Here is a 24,299-nt window from a genome sequence, read left to right as displayed (position 1 = left end):
CTCAACTGGTACGTATGCTGGTATTTTATCTGTTCAAAGCCTCACCTCAAAGCTTCTCTACACTGATGTCCAGAAAGGTGATTTAAGCTTACTTGATTCTTGGGACTGAAATCTGTGCCCAAATCTGAATACGCCGCATGAAAAATTGATCACATCACCAACTAAGAAAAATGGGTTTAACTTCTTGTTACTCCAGTAACACTTCTGCTTCAGATGAGTGGCTGAAATTTCTGTCCCACTTTAAGTCCAGTGCCTCAATATTAGTTATGTGTTACAAGAGAAGCACACAAGCTCTCAAGACTTTCAGGATCATTGCTCTGTACAAGCATGGCGCTCTATTACTGGTACATTCAGCCATCCTGAACCTGAAGCATGAGCAAGCAGCCCTTCCCTACCAGCACAGAGGACATGTATGATGAAACTAGCAGGGTGTTTTCAGCCTCTCCTCTGGAAAGTAGAAGAAAGTCTTAAAAAAAAAAGACTTCTCCAGTTCCACTGCTAAATTATGCAGCTAAAAGGGAGGTAACTCAGTAACACTGGATTAGGTTCAAAAAGCTGGTCAAGTTCAAAAACTTCTCATGAGCCTTTCTGTGACTTGAGAAATGGTTATTCCCTTCTTAGCTGAAACACCACTTCCATGTAAGACCATTGCAGCCTTTTTACTATTTAGGCTGATTTCCTTTCACATGTTGTGATGTAAAAGTAAGCAAAGCAAAAAGACTCTGTATGACCGAAATGAAACAATTTTACCATTTTTTTCTCCTCCCCCACAGGCTCTCCTCAAAAGTAGTAATCTTAAAACTGCAGATTATCAGAAAAAGGCCTCTTACTTTTAAGTTACTCAAGTATTATCATTTGTTACTATTTATTTTGCCAAATCATATTACTTTTAGAGCTTTAACTTACATGTTGGGTATAAAAAGAATACTATTAAAATGATCAAGGTTCAGTTGCTGAAACGATGCCAAGAAGGGCTATGAATGTTCAAACACGTGAATGTAGTTCAAGGTGTCTAAAGTACTCTCCATATTCCTGAAAAAGAACATGTACTTTTGCCTTAGGCATCTGATCAAAATGGTTTAGTGTTGCACTAACTTTCACAATCTAGAGATTATATCACTGAGTAGAAAGACTGTAACATTTAGTCATTATCCAAGGTCTTTAACACGAATAGTGACGGGGTTAGCAGATTACCTAAACAGGCAATGATAATCCCACGTGTAAAGGTTGCTCTGTGAGGTTCTGGACAATTTATAAACTGTTCACCTCAGAAAGCTACTACTTTGCAGAGATGCAAAAGCCCATCTGCAGAGCCCATATGGCTCAGAAGAGCAACTAAACAGAGCAAGTAGTACGGTCTGAGGCATAGGGGATTGGGATTCTCACTGTTAGGCAGGTTATGAGTTTGCCTATTCATCTGATTTTACATGTTTTGATTTAAGAATTTTAAAGGCATGTAAAATAATCCCACCTAACCAGTCTGGAAGAGGTTTAAACTTTCCTAAAATATTTGTACTCCATTTGAAGGAAGCCACAGTGTGATCATAGTGTTCCAGTAATTGATTACACAGTGTTTCTAGAGTTTGTTTAAACGGATTGCCAATGCTGTAGCCCAAAAAAGGGGCTACTGGACAGAAAACAGAACTACATCCAGGTATCTGAGGTAGCACCTTTCCCAATAAAGCAAGGCAAGCAAAAAACAGAACTGTAGGTATGAAAGACACAGAAACTGGGAGACATCTATAGGCAGCTAGAAGTGTCAAAACCAGAAAGACATACCCAGAAGGCACTGTTCAGAGAGACATAACGGTATTGTGGATGATACACTGGAGCAGAAAACCATAATCTAAAATAAACTTCCCATGTGAAAGTGGATATACCACTTACTGGCATAATGGCCCTATTTACACAACTACAGAATACACATAAAACATTTACCCTGGAAAGGTATTGCAGGTCTGTGTGCTGTGCTGTTTTATTTCACCAATAGCTGACTGTAAAACATTTGGAATCCTGAAATGACAGTGACTGAAACACTGAGACCATAATTTGTGTCCCCCATAACCTAAGCATGAAATTCAATACAAGAAGCGGGAGCTGGGTTTTCAGCAGGTGTCAAGAAAGGAAAGAAGCTACAATGATACTGAAAAAAGGCTGCTGGGCTTCTGCTTCCTCATTCAGAGTGCCATAGTTAAAGGCACAGATACACCCTTCATAAGCAACTTCACATGCAACCCTTTACCAATGCTGAAAGACATCTCCACAATCAACATTGCTACAAAAAGCTATTTATAAATCCTTAAAATCCTTCTCAAAGTCAAATTCAAATGAAATACAATTACTGGGCTATCACAAACTTATTTCACTTCAGGTGCATCACTGACTGGGTCAGGTGTACCAGTCCAGGGAGGCTGACACTTCAACAATGCTCACCATTTCCCTTCATAAATCAGAATAAAATCTGAGTTTTATAGTTTGCTGCAAAACAACTAAATTATTTTGACTAAGCACAAAGGGAACACATAAGGCAGCTCTTAGTTATGAAGCTTAGATCCTCAGTCATTCATTTTCCAATCATGTAGGGGAAGAAATAGGAGGAAAAAAAAAAAAAAGCTTGAAAGCTTCATGAAAAAGGAGCCTGTAAAAGTACAGCAAAATAACCAAACAGCCTATCGCTTCTAAGGTAGGAATTTTATTACTAACAGCAAAACTCCAGAGCGCATTCTTCCTTTTTCTAAGTGTTCAAATGAAGAAATTTATCATTGGTGAATAGATTTAACTCAACCTATTTTCCAGGCTATAGTTACTCCCAAGACAAAACTCCTGGGCTGAGCCAGAACTGACCATGCCACATAGTATCAAATTCTGCCAAAGTGGAAAACTTAGTACTTTTGATAGAAAGGGAGTAAAACCGATGATCTTACAACCCCTCTCCACACTTCAGCAGTTACTTGAGGCAAAAGATACTACAGGGACAGGCAGATATTATGTCTTTTTCCTTAAAAGGACTGTGCTGGGAAACTTGGCTTCAGAACAAGATAGACCCCTTAGTTACAGCATTCTTCATTAATCTGGTAATTTGAAAGCTCTGTATTCCTTTCCGTTGAACAGAGGGAAAGGAAGAAACCTGTGGAATGACACGGTGACAAATCTTGACAGGGGAATAGGTAGATAAATAGAGAAAAAGAATTGTCTCCAGCCATTCTCTGCCCTTCACAATAGCTCCTTCCAACTTCTTGAGAAGTTCCACTTACTCTCCAGCAAAGTTTTATTATGCAAGCAAGGATCTTACACAGCTTTTTAAAAACACAAAGTTTGCAAAACAAGATCAATGCACCTTCTGCTTCACTAAAACCCCGGGGCAACTTCAATCTAAGGAAGAGAGGTAAACAATGTGACAGAACTGCTAACAGTGAGAGAGCATGGTAGGCACAGGACCAAGTCTGCAAGCCAAGCTGTACACTCATTTATCCATCCCAAACTTTAAAAGCTTATGGATAGGTTAAGGAGACCAGAAAAAAAAACCAACAAACCAACCCACAACACAGACTGATCACTTTTATCTTGTGTGACCGAAGTCTCTGGGACATGAAGACAACCTGAAGCAATGTCATTGCTGGCATCTCATCAATCTAAGCCAGCTGCAGAAGCTGGGTAGGTAAGCAAGACGTGCTGCGAGAGCCTGTTCAGAAAGAGGACAGATACTCTTTAGTGCATGTTTTGAGCCCTTCTTCAAATTTTTTTCAGCCACACTGGACCGATTGCTTATTTTCTGTGCACCACATTTTTTCACCTGCTGGGGAAGTACCTAATACTCTGTGGGGTAATTAATGCTTAAGTGAGTGAGATAGCTATGTGGTATAAAGGGATGCTGACCTTAAGAAACTGCTACAGTGCAAGCACTTTGCAGCAAAACAACTAATGGTGTACACAGCAGCAGCGAGTTTAATGACCTGTCAGTGCCTGTTACATGGTCTCTTCTGAAAGGGATGGCATGTTCACATACGCCTATTCTGCAGCAGATCTCAGATGCTGTGTAACAAATGCATAAAATCACCACAAATGCATAAAATCACCACAAGTAGAATTGCAGTAGACAATATTACACAAAGGACAAGACTGAGGAAGCCTTATAAAGCATGAAAATACATGTTTGCACAGTACGGAAAGGCTAAATTAATAGCTGCTTCTTACACATGCCAAAGGGCTCCCAACCGAGAGGCAACAATGAAGTTCCAATCCATTATTTGCATTCAAAAACAAAAAAGTTTCAATGTGAACAGAAACATGTGTTTTCAGGATTCCCAAGATGTAAAACATTCTCCTGTAATTGTATAAATAAGAGTCAGAGACTGAAACTCATTAGTATGTTTCCACTAACAAAGCAGAATAAAACAGAACAGCAAGTTAAAACTTCAGGGAAATGACCAGCACCAGCGTACAGCTTAAAATGCTGCTGTGCTGGCATGGAAGAGAGGAAAGACCAGAGCAGTCTCTTAAGGAAACAAGATAAGAGCAACCCTGTTCTCTTATAAGGCCACACTTTCATGAGTAGAAGTACTTACTTTCCATAGCCTCCTCCATTCAGAATTTGAATACCTTGCATACTAATACTCTTCCCTTCCCTGACTGGGGTAGAAACAGTTTCAGTAATTTTTTCTTGTTGCTTTTTGAGTCTACACTCACATGACTAAACAAAGCTCTACACTGCATGTACATCTTTAAAGAAGCAGTAAAACTGAAGATACACTCTTGCCTTGAGTTCCAAAAGGCATGGCCCATCACATCTCTGCACATCAGGAGGCCAGGATGAGGCCGAGAGCAGGATCTATGGAAAAATCCACACAGTGAGGACTGTGGGACTCAGGAAAGCTTCAAGACTCTCTAGAAATAAAGCCGTGTTGGAAGCATTTGCAAGTTTATATGGTATATGCCCACTTCACTCATAGCTGCTGTCACGTGCGACAACTGCCTTGCTTTCAGTAAGCACTTATTTTCCTCCTCCCACCTCAAACTAGCCCAGAATCACTTTCCACAGCCAGTGAAAGGGTCCAAACAGATAGAAAAGTGGAAGGCTAGGCAACTCTAGCAGCCAAGGACCCTTTCCAAACCCAACTCTGCCTGTATCCGAGTATCACAACCAGATTCAAAATGCAAAAGGCAAGAGCAAACAACGGGCAGCCGCAACAAGCTTGAGCTTTGTTACCTCTCCGGTTTCAAAAGCCTTACACTCATTGCAACTCAATCTGTACTCCAGTTTGCTAACACACATATTTACAGGACTGAGACCTTGGAGGACTTAGAGGTACCTGAAGTAAATGTGGCTGAGGGGAAACAGCTGCTACCAACTGGCTCAGGGAAAAAAATTTTTGCATTAAAAAGTAGTTACAGGTAGGTTCCCTGTGGATTTCTTTTAAATCCACTAATACTGAACGATTTTTATGACAGCGTCTCATCTCCGGCTTTGCCAAATTCGCACCTGTTTCCTCCCCATTGTGTGAAATGCAGTTAACATAACCGGCACAGCAGGAAGGACAGAGTCACCACAAAAGCTTGGACAAGCGTTCACAAACCAGTCTAGCAGCCAGGAGTGTAAAACTAGTGTAAAGTTATGAAAGAAAGTAAAACTTAAGGGCATTCAAATAGATAATGCAAGGGGGACTAATCCTATTTTCAGAGTTAGAAAGGAACCAACCTTTAGCACAGATCCAAGGCTTAGCACAGATACTGTCACGCGGTGCTGTCGCACACAGTCTTCTCTGAGGAAGAGACAAAGGGAGGGATGTACGCGCCCGCCACACCGAGGGATGCACACACCGCACCGAGGGACCTAGGTGCCGCACCGGAGACAAAAAGAACTGCCCAGGGCCACTGGCGAGTCACTCAGGAGCAAGAACCAGAGGCACTCATGCCTCTGCTTGCCTTCTGCCCTGGTTCTCCAAAGTGCTTGCTACTGTGGAGCAATTGCAACATTCACAGTCATGTTTAGACTTCGGAGCTATTAGGAACCGCAGAAGATAACCTATCCCTTACTTCAACACCATCTAAAGCAAAATGGTCCACTTAACCCTTACTTCTCTGCTTTGCAGCAATCCTTTTCCTTAAGGAGTTCTTGCCTAGCAAACTGGGCTGCAGAATTTTTGGGACAACACATTGGTTTTCATCAATCCCCTCTCATGAAGGATGTGCAAAGCCAGCACGGACTGAAACACTCACTTCTGCTCAGCCACCAAGTGCACTTAACACCACAGATGCTTCTGCTCTTTGGTTGCTTCATAGCTCGGAGAACCCCAGCTTATGCTCAACTGTAGCGTAAGAATCAAGCCTAGACCTTAAGCAAGGAGTGCAGTGACTGGGCTCGTGCCTGCATTGCTGTCAGGTAGGTGGGCTGAATCCTTTTCTAGAGATTTTTGACAAAGAACTGCGCAGGGAACAGCTTTGAGAGTTACTTCAGTAGACTGGGTCAAAAGCAAAGAAAATCTTTTGGTGCAATCTGTGACAAATTCACACTGCAGACAGAGAACTTCATGTACTGTACTCCATCCGTAGACTGAGTCAGTGCCCCTAGCAGAAGGTTTTTCCGCCTCCAACTGCTCTTTATATCATCATTAGAAAGGTGCAAACAACACAATTTGTGATGCAAAGTCAACAGCTGCTTACTGCATGCAAACTTTCAAGACAGGTGAACCAGGAGAAAATAGGGACAAACAACTATAATTCCTAGTCCTTAAAGAGGATAAACTTCATCTATATTAAAAAATAAAAGACATTGATATTATTTTGAGGCATAAGAAGAAAAGTTTCAGTTCTAAAAACTGCACTAGCCAACAGGAAAACTGCTGTGCTGTCAGGAATAATTACACTGCAGTGATGTCAACTAGAAAAATATTTTCACTTGCTGGCTGTGTAAATCACTAGCATTTTTGGATTCACTAAAAAGAAGTAGTTTGTAAAGACTCCCTGAAATCCTGACACTTCCTCAGTAAGAGAGTGATGTCTCAACAGTAGCTCTCACAGAGCTGGTACTCGCACCAATGACACACCAGGACAAGGCTGGCATGTTTGACTATCCTGGGTCTGACCCAGAACAAGGGCTACCCCCAAGCAAAAATTTTACAGAAGATCAAAAAAAAAAAAAGCAGTTGCATTGAAACGCTTCTCTTGCGGCAGTCAATGACTAGCCTCCTGTCAGCAGTCAGGATCACACACAGTTTATACACATGGGAGTGGTACAAGCTGTGCTCAGTGTCCTCAGAGGCAAGGCTCTAATGGCATTTGTTCAAAGCCTTTTATTAATGATCCCTTGACAACATGATGTGGCTTTGGCCAGTGCTGGTCCCCTGCTTGCTGAAGGGAGGAAAGACTTGAAGAGGCAGCACCCTTGGGAACAACTAAAGGCCTCTGCAATCCTCAATGTTAGACTATAAATTGAGTCTGCAGAAAAGCAGTTGGTACAAGCTTTCTATCATCTCTGCCAAGCAGTACCACCATTTTACGTGCTGGAGTCAGATGATCTCCTACTACTTGATTAATCTCGTGCCTACTAAGCTAAACTGATGGGGGAAGCATGGCCAAAGTCTTCTAAAAAGTTTGTTTCAGAAGACCAGACACTTATTTTATCACACTCAAGCTGGTTCCTCACTGTAGGAGGAACTCCCACACTGATTCCAGCTGGTGGATTTTGTTTTCTTTTTTCTATCTACAATAATTTCTTTCCAGTATAGGGCTGACTGGATGGATACAGCCCAATTTCACCTCCCTTCCCATTGTGGATGAGTTAGGTGATCACTCCTTCACACCAGGCTAATTCCAAGGGTTGTCAGCAAGCATCTTATCACCAGAGTCTGCTTTACCACAAGTCCCACTCTGAAGGCAAGGGAGGGAATGCAATTCCCCTGCCTTAAGGGGACATTACCACAATTAGCATACAAGAAGAAACCTGATTCCAGCTAAAACACACAAGAAAGTAAACAAAAGGTAAATGTTTAATGACAGTTGAGATTTCCAGCTGTACTCCCGAGTCTTCTGAAGGGAAGGGATAGCGGACATAGAAAGAAGCATCACCACAGCAGCATAGGTCACAGTGGCTTTAAAAGTGCGTTTTAAAATAAGGCTATGATTGTGACACTTAAACGACCCGTAAGTACAGCTGCTAGATATAGTGCACCAAACTCCACTGGAAGTCTTCAATTTACACCAGTGGACACGAAATCTTACTTTAAATCACCGATTTTAATCTCATTATGCACCTGTAATCTCTTTATTTTGTTAAATCCACGTCAAGTCTCACTAGCTGGCAACTGCTAAATCACACTGATACAGATACTTGAATATAAAGTGTAACCTCTTGATGCAGGATAACATGCTGTGGTTACTTTATTATGCATAATAAACTCATAACTTTTTCAATTAAAAAACTCCACACAATATACTGCCAGTTTGGTGAGGTCTTTTCTTGGGTTTTGTTGGTTTGGGTTTGGTGGGTTTTTTGTTGTTGTGGGGTTTTTGTTTTGGTTTGGTTTTTTTAACTCATGGCTTGCATCTTCGGATGGAAACCATAATTTTATTAAATGCACAGCCAACATTTTCAGATTCCACTTTCTGCAAAATCAACACCTGCCTTGAATGAGACTCACGAAGGGGAGAAAAACATTTATTTAATTTGTTTCACATCTAAAAATCTATGAAAAGAAAGCAAGCATAATCCTTGGAAATTGAACTGAAACAATTGCTTCTGGTTACCTTCTTCCTCAATTTAAAGAGTAGTCCTTTCTTCACCTATGCAGAAGTAACTAGGTGTGGAAAGTTTGCTTGCTTTTTTCAGCTTTCAAATGGCTTCCATCTTCACAGTCGCTAAATGACCTGTTTAAACTGAAGGAAATATGCTGCAGGTGCAGAGTCATCAAAAGTTTGTTCATCACTGCACTTCAATCTCCAAGTGCTTAACTAATGACTTTCACCATACCACAGGTTCTGCTTTACAACATGATCACATTCTCTACTTTTTAAGTTTTCTGAACATGAAAACTAATATTATTTAAATATTTTAAGAGGTTGCTGGGTGAGAGGTTTAGAACAAAACTTTGAGCACTACAGAAGCAACCACAGGGATTAGAGACACTTGTTCTTTAATATAAGCCAAAGTGAGAAAAACAAGTTAGCTTATTTTCAGGAGTATCCCAAAGGAAAAATTAAGAAATATTTCATGCCACTTGATTATTTGACAGCAGAAATAGACAAAGGACACAAGAGGAACATTTAAGACTATTTACAATCTGATAATGTCTGAATGATTCAACTGTAAGGCTAGGAAAAAATGTTTTAAAAGTTTCTTGGCTGACAGTTTTATATATGTTGAGACAAATTTTAAAAGGTTATTATGATACTTACTGGAGTCAAAACTAATTCAATACACCTGTTAAAAGTTTATTGTGAATTTTACATGAAGGACTAATACCACCTTGAAAGCTGTAGCCACTCCAGATGATTTAGTAGCTTGCTCCTACGCAAACAGCCCAGAGCAGCAGCTGTACTGTTCCCTCCTGCCCTCCTCTTCCAAGGATTTCAAGCCTGTGCTAGGCTAAACCATGTCTGGGAGTAAAAGTGCCATCCAGGTACCCAGCAGCAGAAAGCAATGCTGACACTCTTCAGAGTGAGTGCTGCTTTACCCAAAAGAACACAGCAGCACAAGTGGTTTCTGAAACTGCAATCCCAGAATACATTTAACCTGAACTGAAAACTAGTGGAAAACTTACCTTTCCAGTCAGTCTCTGAGGCAACTATGATAAAAATCACCATTATACTTGTTTGTAGTGCATGTACTACAATTTTTTAAAATACTTTTTTCAGCACTGGGGAGAAATAACTAAAGTGAGTGCTTCTTTGACTCTGTTCTTCTTTAGAGCTAATTGCACACGACTAATTCCAGAGCTCTGCTGAGATTAAACTGTTAATACACACAAAAAGACACTCTGAAAACCTCATCTTCGGGGGGGGGGGGGGGGATCAAATAGCCTATTTATTTCAGCTCCATTCAAAAAGTAAATATTTGCCATCTGCAAGTCAGTAGACGTCTTCCCTAGGACTTCTCTATAAAAATGAAACTAAGAAGTGTTCCTTTCCCTAGCTCAATGGCCCTCCCAAAACACAAACACACTGATGTTATGCCAAGAGGACTCCTTGAACTACACACTAACTAGTTCCCTTTGGGATTTAAGGTTTCTTAGTCTGCATTACAGTCTGAGCATGAGGCTCCTGTGCCTGGGTGGATGGGTGGGGTATTTACAAAAAGGGAGAAAAAACACAAGAACTTAAATTAAAACCAAATTAATTCTGCCATTAATAAATGAGGCTCACATCTGTTCTGAACACTGTTTCATGTTCTTGTGAAATACAGCTACAGGGGACTTATTTCACAAAACAATGCTCCACAGCTTCATTCTCTACAAAGGAAGCCATTTAAAAATACACACTTTAACTTCAGTACACAAAGCCTTAGTAAACCTCCTGATCCTTCGGAAACACAGCCACAGCATTAGTATCTTTTGTCATTCTAACCAAGTACAACGACAAGCGACGGGCAAAGCCCAAGCACAGATTAGTTCCTAGGAGATCCAATCCCCCTTCTAAACTAGCTATCCCTGCTGTCAACACCAAATGTAACCTGTTTGCTAAACTGCCCGCAGAACAGATTCAGCTGGCGTCCAAAAGACAACACCAACATCTTCGAAGAAAAATCTATCAGGTTCCTGAAAGAGGCAAATATCGCACTGGATGACTGCTGAGAGAGAGGCCTGCTCATGAACACAGAGAAAGACAGAATATTTTAACTCAGGCTATGGTTCAACAACAAATTCACTTTCCTCTCTACACAGACAAGCTCACACTTTGACAGTGATGGATAGCAAAACCATAAACTGAAGATTACGCATCACTGGGCAAGAGTCTCGACAACAGGGCTGGGCATGAGGGAAGGGGCAAACATGTTAGACACAGACAGCAGTGCTTGAAGAATGATAGCTTTACACCTTCGTTTATGAGACAAGAAACTGATGGACTCCTCAATTCAAGTGCTTCTGCCTTTTGCCCAAGATCCAGTTTAAGAATTAAATTACTGGGATAGCCAGTTTATTGCTAGCTGCAGTCTCCATCCACTGCAAGACAAGCTATGGACTGGGGCAAACAAAACTACACTGTGCTGGGCTCTCCCAGGACCACATGCTGACAACTAAAGAAGCCAAGTGTAGAGCATCAAGAGCCAAGCTGTACTTTCCTCTCTATCTAGACGACTAGAACAGTCTAAAACCTAGAAAGAAGCTTCCTTTACATACAAGGGATGCTGAATAAGCCTACCTGATGATAAAAGAAAAACATTGTTTATGACAGCTACTAAACTCCAGAGAGCAGCGTATTTTAAATTAGAAGACTATCTACTCATAAGAACAGGTATTTCAAGGACAGCTTGCTTAAGCTTCTCTAATGAAGTGCAGGTGACATACGCCGCTATGGTATTATGGCTCAGACAAGATGCTAGCTCCTCTGAGAGGCCTCCTGGTTTTGGAATAGGAAGAACACAGGAGGATATAAGAAAGCAAAAGTGAAAAAGGCTCTTGAAAAATGCTTGTTATCCACATTCACGTCCAAAGGTATCCTGGACAGCTGGAGAGATGTTCCAATCTGGTGGAGCAAGACAAAGTAACCCAAACACTGCACAGCTCCAGTACAACAACTCGCAAATATCAGAGTTAACAGCACTGATATCCTGACTCTGGTTTGTGCCAGTGTTTGTTTACTAAAAAGATGCATCAAGAGGACACCTACAACAGGACTGGGCAACACTGCAGAAGTTAACTGAGGTCACTGTTAAGAGTTCATCTCTTGGATTGTATCAGTGTTCACATGAACCTACCGCCTCTGGATCTGGCAACTTACACTTGCATACTGGAACACAACTTGCACCTTACTTTTTCTACTGCCAGAAAGCACTCAAGACTTTTGGCTTTTTATCCCTGAGGGGCACCGTTACCAACTGAAGGAACCTAATCTGCAGTCAAAACCAATGCTAAAAACTAAGTGTTGAGGGGAAACACCAGTAAGGAAAGCTTAATCTGATCAACACATAAAGGGGTTTCCTGTGCACAAGACGCATAAGAACAGATAGAGCACATTTTAACAGCCTCAATGACATTCTTGGTCCTCAAAAGAGGAGCAGGCAGCCTTTTATTCCCCATCTGGTGGTCATTAACTCTAGAGTACAAACCCCAAAGTACGTCACTAGTACTACTCCATCCCTCCATTTTGTGCAGACTGCTTGTGTTTCAATGAATCATAGCCTCACATGGATCTCCAGAGAGCTCCTGCTTCCAGTTTCCCAAAAGGCTAGATTAAAATGAAGAGTGCTCGTCTAACTTGTAAGTGTACTTTCTTAGGCAAGTTAAAACTGGTACCTGCCCATCCCAGCTGTTTTATCTCTCAATAATTGATCTTACTCACACACTTACTAATCCACAAACTGGCAAGACATAATATGCTCTTCCTATTGCTCAAGGCACAGTTAGGACTGACACTCATACCAAGGTGGCATTTAAGGTGCAAGAGACTAACCTCTAAAGTACTTGATACCAGAACCCCGCACACAGACCAGGAAAACACTGAACTCTCGACCCTAAATCCAGCGATTTCACTAACTGCAAAACCCAGCACACAACATCTTAGTATTTTCATGAAATAATTTAGTACCAGCCAAAAAAATATGCACGCTTTAGCTCCTGAGAGGAGTTCTGCATTTAAGAAAAAAATCACAACATACGCTAAAACTGCAGAAGCTCCCTTTTTTCATACTACCCTTTGCTAACCACCTCAGTCTTCAGCTGGAGAGAGGATTAAAAATTGAAAACAAATGTCCAAGTTGGAACTGACTTTTAGTCCTAGCCAGACAACTTTGTATCTATTTCTGTGCTGGAAGAAATCACTCCCACTCTGTTCTTGTTTCTCCACCTCTGAGAAGAGCGTAGTACTCCCTCCTCGCTCACTATTTAAACAATAGGGCCTTAGGACAGGATAACAATGTATAGCACAAAGGACCTTAATCCCAGGCATAGCGTCCTCGTGTAACAGCATGTTCCTCCGCAGTGGTTCCTGCCTTCAGCTTCAAAAGTCTCTCTTCATCTTCACGTAGCCTGACCAGAGCACCAAACAACACAGACTATGCTGATAACTGGCAAGACAGCATCACACAAAACCAGAATAAGAACTGCCAACTTAGCTACTAACCTCCCTAGGGACAGAAAGAACTCCATCCACTGCAGAGCAGATGAAGGAAGACAGCCCTCCTACCTGGTTATCAGGTCTCCAAACCATCCCATGTCACAAGCTATGTAACAGGGCGTCCCCTGCCACCACCTGTACTTTTCTCCTCCTAAAACTCTGCTTACAGACCACAAAAATAGAAGCCTCTTAGTTGTGTGAGACTAACTCCAGAAATCCCTGCATCTCAGTCAGAAGACCACTACATGTTTCTCAACTCTACCTCCAGATACTTAAAAATCTTCAACAGACACTGTATTTCAAATGGAAAAAGAGCCTACTTCTTCCTCAGCCTCTCCCCTAGAAGGTCTTTTTAGGCCACCTCTCCAAAACAAGAAATTGCAGCCTCAGAGAAAGATGAGCAGCTGTTTTGCCAAGTCTGGCCCTTGTTCAAATACAAAGCCTTGAGCAGTAACACATTGCCATCAATAAAAAGTTCACTTAAAGTACGCTGCCCTGGCCCTGAAACACAGGTCATCTATTCCATGTTACAAACAAAAGAAAAACTACCACATTGTTGTTCAAACTGAAAAGGTGTACAGAAGAAAAGTGACAAATAAAAGAAGAAAAAAGGTTCTGGATAACACTCTACAAGTTCATATTTTCATGTGTCAGAAGCAGTGTTAGACAATAGATCAGAGTAAGTGACAAATGCCAGGAAAAATTAAAAAGCTATCTGTACTTGGGTATTGCTCCATTCCTATTAATTATTTTCTTGGCTTTTTACCATGAAGCCACATCTCTGGTCAATGTCTAAAAACCAACCTTCTTAATAATTCTTAAAATTATTCCATTTAGACACTGCCAGACATCTGCCAGCTGTACCAAACTGACAAGACATTTGGATGGAAACAAGACAAGTTCCAATCCCATGCAGTATACAGTAAGTAGTGGAGTGAGCTCAACACTTCAGAAATTACAATACATTCAGTAAAACTTATTCCAAAGAGGTCAGACAAACGGTGCTCATGTATCAGCTCAGTGGGTTTCAGTCAGGACAAGCTGCATTCAGTCTTATCCAGGTTGAACATGAGACCTCATATTTCACTTGTTCCTATCATTTATTCCCTAACACAGCAAAATGCTCCACTACTGAGGTCCCAGATGCTTGCTGCAAGAATTAGTAAGACTGTGCAAACTGATGATTTGGATTTCAAAGTGAGCAGAAAGCAGTAAGTCACCAGGGTCTCATTTTTAGAAAATCACGGAAAAATAGCGTTACAGGAGAAAAAGGGACAATGCTGAGAATCAGAACTATGCCTACATTGAGAACATAACAGTGTTCATTCCCCCAATAAAGCCATACTATCTGCCAAGCACTGTGTGTCTGTAAGAGACTATCTCAGCTGAATACTGCAGCTGATGAGATGTAACAGGGACTTAGCTAGTACATCCTCACCATGGAGCATGTCTTTAATGGACACAGATAGGACCTAGCCAAAGATGAGTTACATAGACTGATCAAAATATTTTAGCAAAGCTACAAGTACACTCCAAGCTTTCCTGAGGCAGAAATCAATCTCTCTTCAGTCATGGAAAGATACAGCCAGCTGTAGAATCACTCTGCTGCAGCACTGAATTCCATGAATGTCCATCTGTCTTTAACATGCAACCATCTATGCCAGGCAGAATTATGAAGGAGCAAATCTTCATCTTTTGGTGGGCCTCAGCACTCTGCAATACTGCTAGAGAAGGAAGCCATTGTCTTTATAACACTCCCTAAAAAACCCCTTCTCTGACGAAGGTGTAAGATAAAAATACATACATGCACACCCACACAGCTCACAACTGCACAAAGCATATGGTAAGCTTGTGACATGAACAAATACATTCATGTCAAAAATACCAATAAGGAATCCAAAAAGATGCACCCATCAGAGGCTTTGTGGAAAGCAACTTTTGTCTAACACTGACAGGACCCTTCTAATAAACCAATTTCCCAATGGCCTGATGCTGTCCTCCTTTACTCTGCAATCATCCCAATTTCAGGAGTTACCCTCTTCAAACCTAAAAAGGGATTTAAGTACTTTAGGTGGAGACACAGGTTGTTTTTCTTGATGAGGTATTGTCTGCTGTGGCTGAATGACAAGCACCTACACTAACTTTCCTGCTATGCTTCCCATACTTGAGCCTGCACTGCCCCCATCCCATCAAGATACGCATTTCAGATATTTTCCAGCCCCCGTCTCCAAAGCTTTCCAAGACACGAGTAAAGCACACTCAATGCTGTCCATCCCTGTGACTCCTTCATGTTGGGAACTGGCAGTTTCAAAACACACAGCAGCTGTCACCACAAGTTAATTGTCTAAACTGAACTACTACTGCGACCATCTTCAAGTGAAGCTATTGAGATTGAAGTAACAGCTATGAACAAAGGAAACTTCCCCAGGGTGAAGCAACAGTAACAACTGCAGTATTCACAAGAGCTGCCTGGCCATGTCTTCTTTTTCACGCAGAGTATATTATAGCGCACAAACAGGCCTTGAGATGATGGAAAACATCACTAGAACTTTGTGATAACACTCCAGCAAATTTGTGAGGCAATTCTTATTTGAACCACTGTGCCTCTTCTACTCATCCTTCCTCCTTACAGGACTCCATCTCTATCATTAGCTATTAATAGGGAACTAATTGCCAAGGTGCCCACTTCCCCAAAAGCATCAAGTCTGATCTCCACCAGCTGTGCTGGCAGATCTCCCAAGACATTGTCTGTTGCAAGGACTGGCACAAAACTGTGTATTTCATATCATCACTCCTGCTGACATAGACTGAGGTTTAAGAAAAGCCCACTTTTATCTCAAAGTCGTCCAAGAATCATTGACGTTAAGTAGGTGCTGCAAAAGAACAAGTTTCAGGAACAGTGACTGCAGCCCCACACTCTCCACTTTCTTTCTCAACTCTGGAGCTCTCACTTGTTCATCAGCTGAGTACCTACAGAAGTCAAATTTAGAAACCAAATTTCAGCTTGAAAACACGCATGTATGCTCATGTTTCTAAAGCTAGCAGCAACTTTCTACCACTTTCTACCTCGCAGATCACAAAGGTACAAAATTAACTTCACCCTTTCTTTTCATGTCACCTTCCAGACGTCCTAACTCTTATGGTGACACCAGAAGACAGCGCAGTTCACTCTTTATGACCATTAGTTTAAAAAGCAAGCATTCGAGATGAAAATATTTCTAACTATAAGCCTAATTAAATCCACTGGAACTCTTTAGTATTTATGTCAGCCAGGTCATTTTGAACAAATGCTGCATTAAAAATACTGTAGTCTCATACACATTGGGAAACCACTACTACAACGTGTTCAGCTGAACCACTAAATAGCAGGAGCCTGCAGCAGAAAAGGCGCTCTCTGCTCTGCCCAGAAACAGCACTTCAACCCTGTATTAATTCCAGTGTTCAACCAGTGACGGACAGTGGAAGCCACCAGAGGCACATGCAGTGGGAGCTCCCTAGAGCTGACGGTTAATAGCAGAGTAATGACAGCAGTAACTGGGAATACTGTTTAAAAGTTTAAATCCTACTATAGCTGAGAACTGAGTTTTAAACTGATTTTCTAGCTGTTCTTCCAGAAGAGCACATCAGCAGCAAACTCACTGCTGAAACAACAGCAAGTCCATACCCTTCTCCTGTTCTCTTAATGATAGGAAGCATTTTGAAATCTAATGATGATACATATTTAAACGCTGACAGTGCTACACAGCTCAGAACGGACAGTCACGCAGGGAGAAGGTACCGCTGGGCATATCTGTCATGTGCTGCTGTCTCAAATGAAGCAGCCCCAGAAAAGCAAGGTGATAAACAACGATTTCTACAATGAATATTCTCCCTCAGAATTGGAAACTTAAGACATAGTCCTTCAAAACCACAGGCAGGAATGGAATACATAATGCTAAATACCATTTTGCTCCCGTGTTTTGGAGTGTGAGGTTTTCTGTAAAACTTGAGGCAGTTCCTATAAAACTAGCAGCCGCAAAGGCAATTCAATTTAATAAGCCAATAAATATTTCTGAATGACTGCATGTCTTATAAGGATATAAGAAATTATATTAGCACAACCAGCTCAAGCAGACTTGAAAGACAAACTATCTCATCTTGAAAAGCCACAGAAAAAAAAAAATCTGCACCGATTTCTTATGTTAAATTGTCCTTTTCTTAAATAGTCACTGTATCATTAAAGCCCATCTCTGCAGTCCAATAACAACACAGCAGATACACTGTCAGAGCTCCGCTGATTTTAGCAGAACTACAGCAATTTACAACACCAGTAACAATCTGACCTGGAGCCTCTCTCTAATAGGGCAGTGGCTTGTGCTATTTCAGCAGGTATTACTTTAACAGGAATCCAGTGAAATCATTAACAGAGGAATTTGAGTCAATGAGATGTTAAGTACTTGCTATAATTACATATTATTGCAGTTTCTGCTGACAGAGCAACTCAGGAGGTTGGAATTCAATGAACTATCCAAAAGATATTTGAAGTCACAGTTGTAAATGAAATTAAATCTGAATTTGTGTTTGATCATGTTTATGAGCTGTGTGCCTAATTTATGTGAAGCTACATAAGCCCCCCCCCCTTTTACATTGGTCCCCCAGTTAAAAATTGTTCATGTTTTAAAAAGTAAACAAAGTAGCCCTGATAGCATGTTAGTAACAGATATCGCTTAACACTGTAGTAAAAGGAAAAACACCTTAAGAAAATCTGCTAGAAGTAGGAAGCACACAGGCCATTAACCCCCGAAACACATCTTCCAGCACATTTAGGTAATTCTGCTGAGTTTTAACAAAAACAAAAGTTGGCTGCAGCTAAAAGAAATGCATTCAACTCCCCACTCCCACCAGACACCCATTAAGTTCTAACCCGAATGCTGAATGTGTCAGAACAATTAACACAACAGACCTCAAGGTCTTTAGAAAAGCTCTTCTGAGGCTACTGCTGGGAAAATAGATGCCAACAACTTAAGTAGTACATGGTATTTCAGAGCAGCTTACCAACAACACATTTATTTACATTTCTGAGTCTGCATTTCTGAGAAGTGTCATAAATGATCAGTTTACTTCAGAGTACTCTCACTTGTAACAATCTGAAGACTCCTGCAAGTAAAGCTACACTGTTATATTCTACAAGCACTGCAACAGATTGCTGTGAACATATCGAAAATCAATGTAAAAACAAAATTAAGACATTTTGCAGAGACTGGCGTCTGACGTTGAATACTTCTAAAACAAAAAAGCTAAGTGGTTTCAGACTTAAAACTACCCCAAGTATTGTTCTGAGGCTGTGGGCAGCACTTCTTACAATGCAGGCTCATCACCCAGCACCGCAGTCTGGAAGTGAAGGCAGGGAGTGACTCAAGGCTTGTGTTGGTAGGAACAAATTGCATTCTTCAGGATTCACATCCCCACTTATCACAAAAAAGGTTAAGGAAATTTTCAGTGGAGATATCAATCTGCATCTAAATACCATTAACTACCTTTTGTATTGTGGATCCCTTGCCAAACATTTGACATTTAAGTGCGCTGGTGACGACAGGCTCCCAGGGAACTTAAAAGACAGTTTCGCCCCAGACACAGATAGAGCACAAGGGTTTGCCTTCAAGCTTCCTAACGCCGTGAAGTCTGTTTAGTACAGTGGCTCTCACAGCAGCGCTAAGGTACACAGAGCCCTGTGTCAGAGGTGGCCCTGCTCTCCTTCAAAACACTCTCACCCATCCAGAAGGCGCCAACAAAGCAGCAGCAGAGAAGAACAAATCTGGTCTCCAACAGACCGCTTCACAACCATTGAAGACTCTTAAGGATCTCTGTTGTGTTGCTTTTCCGTTTGTTAGCATTTAGAACACCCCCACCTTTTACATGTGCAGCTCTGTCACACATGAAACACATGAAACACAAACTTAATGTGAAACAAAACGGGCTCTAACTCCTTAACTTATAAGGCATTTGTTCAGCACTCTTGCTATTTAATTTAAATTTCCCTCTTGCTCATTCCCCCTCATATCGTCGTCCTGATATATACAGAAGTGCCATCTGAGTGCTCAGGCCAACATAAAAAACCTGCCAGTTTCTGATAAGATGCTGCAGCAGCAAGGGCTTCTTTTTCCCCCCCCAAAAAATTCACCGTTAAAGCAAGCCCCTCCTTCAAGCGTGTTTGACTTCCAGAAGCCATCTCTATGATGCTGGACAACCGAATTCACACTTGACTCCTGTTAATATACTGTAATGGTTACTACAGTGATACTGTCCTCAAATTGCATCTTAACATTATTGGTCAAGTCAATAAGAGGAAAAAAAAAAACCCACTGCCTACGCTGATGTCTTCACTTTCTACGCAGAACAGTTCTGGATTTCACACAAATTCTGATCACCGGCTGATGAACAGCCAAGACACTAACAGCAGTTAGCGGAATTTAGTAGCTTTGGAATGCAATTTGATTAGTTTGCAAACAAAAGTAATTTTTATCTACTGCACTCTGCAAACATAATGTGAGAACTGAAAGTCAAGATAAATTGCTTTTAGTCTAAACATTGTCCTCAGTAGTAAGTTGTTACGTTCAACCTTAAACAAAGCTCTTAAAGGCAGAACTCAATAGAATCCAAACAGATTTTGCATCTGAAGTGATCTGCATTTTTACCAAGTGAGGGGAAAAAAATCAGGATGATTCCCTCCCCGAATACATAGTTGTGACTCAACATCCACATCTGTGAAGAAGGGGTCATTTTCAGTGACCGAGCTGTACTTGGAAATGACAGTTTTAGGCTACCATTTCCCTTCTACAGTGCTGAAGACTGCGAGGATGTTACTCGCAAAAAGACTCGCTGTTTCAGCACAGTATTGTTCTCAGGATGGTTTGCAAACAGCCACTGCTAGGACCGAAGATGGGAAATACTTTGCAGTGCGTACTGATACTAAAAATACAATTAAGGTGAAAAAAAAATGCCCACTATGGCCAAATTAAACAGGAGGGAGAATCTGGATATTGAGATGGAATGCAATTACCCAAGTTGGAATTTGCCCAGGACACTCTCGCTTAGAGTGATCTGGCTATTTAACGACAAGAAATAGCCAGGAAGACATATTTACTGCTGGCATCCTCTCTCACACTTAACACTACCCTGCTATCAATGAAACGGGTGTGTAATCAGACCCAAGTTCTCAGCTACAACCAGGGTGCTCCTTGGTGACCTGCAATGGGCCAGCAGATCCACCCCCACCCACCTTAATTCAGCTGCAACAACTTGTGCCACCACCACCAGAGGTAGGGTGTCCACTGACCCAGATAGGAACAGCAGTAACAACAGGAAGCTTCAAAGTGCTTAAGCTGCTCTACTACTGATACACTATCCAGAGTCGCCCAAAACATTCTTTATTAACAAAAAATGTTTACTGCTGGTACATTCAACATCCCAAATGAGTCCGTACCAGCCCCCAGAACAACTCCCCCTCCCCCAATGTAAAGAGGAGAGGCACCCTAAAAGGAGACTTTGGCTCTACTGTCAAGCGCTGCCTAACCATAATCGAAGTACAAACCAACTCTAGACACCGGGGGGGAAAAAAGTACTTGCGATTCCTACCACCCACTCCTAATCTTTGCCACCAAATAGGAGCAAATCAAGAATGTACGAGCTAGAGACTCAACGCTTTGCCTAAATGAGAACCGCTGTCCTCAGATCCACGCGTGACAACTCCCGACCCAGAAGAGCAAAGAACGCCTCTGCAGAGGAAACAAGACTCGGAGCAAGCAAAGGTGACAGGTTTTCAGGAAGATCAGTTGTGGTCACAAGGTCAGAGACGACAGTGTCTATTCAGCATTATTCCCTTAACAAGACTAACAGAGTTACACGCACCTTTCAGTGCTGAGAAGGATTTGGGATTTTAGGGGCCTCTGATCAGTCACAATGATGTTACACGACTGACATAAAATAATTACCACAGGAGGAAAAGGGTGCTGAAACCTACACTGGTATGAATTTGTTGGGTATGCTTGCTTTACCAGGAATTCAGTTTTTCCATCAAGGTGTCTTTCTTTGAATTTTTGTATTGAATTCTTCCAACATATGGTAGAAATAAAAACCGGAGCAGTTTTAAGTGCTGTATGCCTGAAACTCTTAAAAGAATAAAACTGCACATGGTCACAACAGAGAAGAAAAATCCCACTAAGAAGTCCACTGGCAGCTGGAGCAGAAAGGTTAAATATGGATCATTTCCCCTATGTAAATCAGTACATAACTAAAGCTTACCAGGGAGTACTTGTCCCTAAATAAAGATGATCCTTAAGCAAATACGTCCCAGCATAAGACAACTACAAGTATTCAAACACAAATTTAAGCTGCTTCAAAAGCTACTCCTGCACTTCCTGGGAAACCCACTGCACCCTTTTTTCTGTCAAAAATTTTTCATGAAGTCCTACTATAGATTCAGAATGGAAATAAAAGTTCAAAACCCACATATTTGCTACTGCCTGCTCCTACTGCAGACACACAATCACATTCCAATGAACTGACAGAAAGGAAGGTGCATGCAAATGTAGATTTGTAAATATTTACACGCAGTAGCCTACAAAGCAACCAGGCACATGGACATCATCCAGAAAAGCATGCTAAAAATCAGTACAAGTCAAGCAGATATCTTCAACCATTTTTTTTGTCCTCTACCACCTCACCAGTCAGAAGACAGCTCAGAGTTCCTTACACATCCTGAACAGTGACAATAACACATACACACAAAGGGAGGTTGTACGTCCGCAACTCCCCTCTGCCCTGCTCAAGCCCTTCAATTTGACACCTACCAACTTGGGGGTAGGGGGCTGCAATTAGCTTGCTTCCTAGAAAAATGAATAAACAATCAGGAAAAGTTAGCAGCCATCAGGCTGATTAGAAAAGATAATATTATATGTGCATATCTATGAATATAAATATATAGAGAGACATAGAAGAGTATGTATTTATATATAAATATACACATATATATAAAATTACAGGACTCCTATAATGTTTCTGAACAAAATGAACAGTTAGCTTGCAAACTTTCTGAAGTGATGCTGTCCTACCTTTCTGGAATTGTCTATGCTGTTGTTTTTATTTGTAGGTTTTTCTTTTTTTTTTTTTTAATGTGGGCTTTTATTTTAATTAAAAAGCCCCACCCAACAACGTAAAGTTACATCAGTAAAATAGCAAGGAAAGAAATAAGACTGATCTTAAAATGGATGCAGCAGATTCTTTTAAACAGCAACATGTTGCAATCACCTTTCATTTTAGGGGAAGGGAGGGATTCCCTGAAAGAAACAGAGACGGGGAGCAGTGGGGGGAGGGAGGCTGCGATAAAAAACAGCTTGGGGATTTATTTCAGTTAAAAACTTTGCTTTCCCCTCCGTTAAGAAGGGGCTGGAGGCCGGGGATCGCCGCCCGGTGCCTCTGTAGAAGGCTCCTCTCCGGCAGCTCGGGGAGGAGGAGAAGGAGAGAAAGCCACAGAGAAGAGAGGAGAAAAAGAAAATGGCGCAGAGACTAAGTCCCGACCGTCGACAAGGCGACTTTCCAGGGAGGAATCGGGGCCCAAAGGGGACCCCGGGAAAGCCGATGGGCTCGGATCGGGGGCCTCCGGTGCCCCCACTAGGGGAGACGGGGGTCGGGGGGGGACGAGGCCGCCCGGAAAGGGGCGCTTTTGGCAGCTCGATGGGAACAATGGGGCCGGTGAGCGAGGAGCCGGGACTTAGTCTCTGGGACGCCATGTCTGTGCGCGGCCGGCGCGGCGAGGCGAGGGGCGCGCCGGGGCCACACTCACCGTTCGCTCGGAAATCCGCCTCGATCTGCGGGGAGAGGAGACAGGGAGACACCGTGAAAAACGCCGTCCCGCCGGGGGATTTAAATTTTTTTTTTTTTTTTTTGGTGGTGGTGGACGCTGGATTTTTCACCCCCTTCTTCATTCTCATTTTTAGGGAAATTAAATATCAAATGAGAAAGGGCCAGCGCGATGCAGAAGGTGCCCTCCGTGACGGGTGAGGGGCAGGGTGAACCGTCCCCCCGGCACCCGCACAGCTCCTGGGGTGACACCCCCCCTCCCCCAGAGGGGAACGAGCCAGGGGAAGGTGGTCAGCCACCCCCCTTCCCTTCTCCCAGGCAGGGGGTCACACACGAGTCCCTTCTCTCCCACCACCCCCCAATCTGGGCAGAAACGGGTCCCGGGGCGAGAGGTCTCGGTGGATGGGGGCGCCCCAGCACGACAAGGGTGGGGGGACAGGCCGGGTTGACAGGGCTCTCCTGAGACGCGTGGGCTACCCCCAGCAGGGGCAGGCAGGGGGCAGCAGCAGGGCACGTCTCACTTCACTGAGGTTAAAGGGGGGTGTCAGCCGGGCCCCCAGGGCCGACCCTAAGGGGAAGTAAGGACCCTGCGGCCTCGGTGGCGAGGGGCCGGGGTCCCCCGGGAGCGGGCCCGCGCGGGCGGTGAAAGGGCGCTCACCTGGGAATCGTTGTGCAGCTGGTCCCCGCTCATGCCGGAGGGTGCGGGAGGCCTAACGGAGCAGGAGGAGTGGAGAGCTGAGGAGAGCCGAGCCGCGCCGCCGGGGACGCGCGGAGCCTGGACGCGACGGAGAGCGCAGCCCTGGCTCCACCGCTGTTGTGTAACAGACTAAGTCCTCATTTCGGCGCACTGCGCAGGCGCGACGCCTTTTACCGGCGGGGCGGTGCCAGGGAGATGCTGAGCAGAACGTCGGGGCGGGGCTTGGGAAACGGCAGTTGGTGTCTTTGCATCCGAGCCACACCCCTCCCACGCGCGAGCCGGCGAAATTTGCATACCGGCCACGCCCACGCCCCTGCGCTCCCTCCTAACGCAATCGACCCACCCGCCCCCTCCCGTGCGCCCGGCACCGGCTCGCTTTTTAAATATCCGGTCCCGCCTCTTCCTCCGTCTTCTCCAATCGCGCAGCAAAAGCCCGCCTCATTTACATACTTGACCCCGCCTCACCGCTCCCCTCCCCGTCGCTGTAGGAACCCGGTGG

At 42.9% G+C, this 24,299-nt stretch overlaps 1 protein-coding gene across 1 annotated transcript in view; it reads right to left on the bottom strand.

Moving 5' to 3' along the window:
* TOP1 (DNA topoisomerase I) overlaps positions 1-23,865 on the bottom strand; it is a 67,274-nt gene extending 43,409 nt beyond the window's left edge. Inside the window, exons 1-2 of the mRNA XM_009961147.2 lie at positions 23,762-23,865; positions 23,087-23,111 (exon numbers count right to left, since the gene is read on the bottom strand). Of these exons, the coding sequence (XP_009959449.1) occupies positions 23,087-23,111; positions 23,762-23,794 (58 nt within the window). The 5' untranslated portion in view covers positions 23,795-23,865. The remainder of the gene's footprint in view (positions 1-23,086; positions 23,112-23,761) is intronic.
* Between the last annotated feature and the right edge of the window lie 434 nt (positions 23,866-24,299).

The sequence above is a fragment of the Leptosomus discolor genome, chromosome 17, assembly GCF_034619465.1.
Source record: "Leptosomus discolor isolate bLepDis1 chromosome 17, bLepDis1.hap2, whole genome shotgun sequence".
Taxonomy (NCBI): domain Eukaryota; kingdom Metazoa; phylum Chordata; class Aves; order Leptosomiformes; family Leptosomidae; genus Leptosomus; species Leptosomus discolor.
Note: the sequence above shows the minus strand (reverse complement) of the source record. Positions and strands in the feature narration are given on the sequence as shown.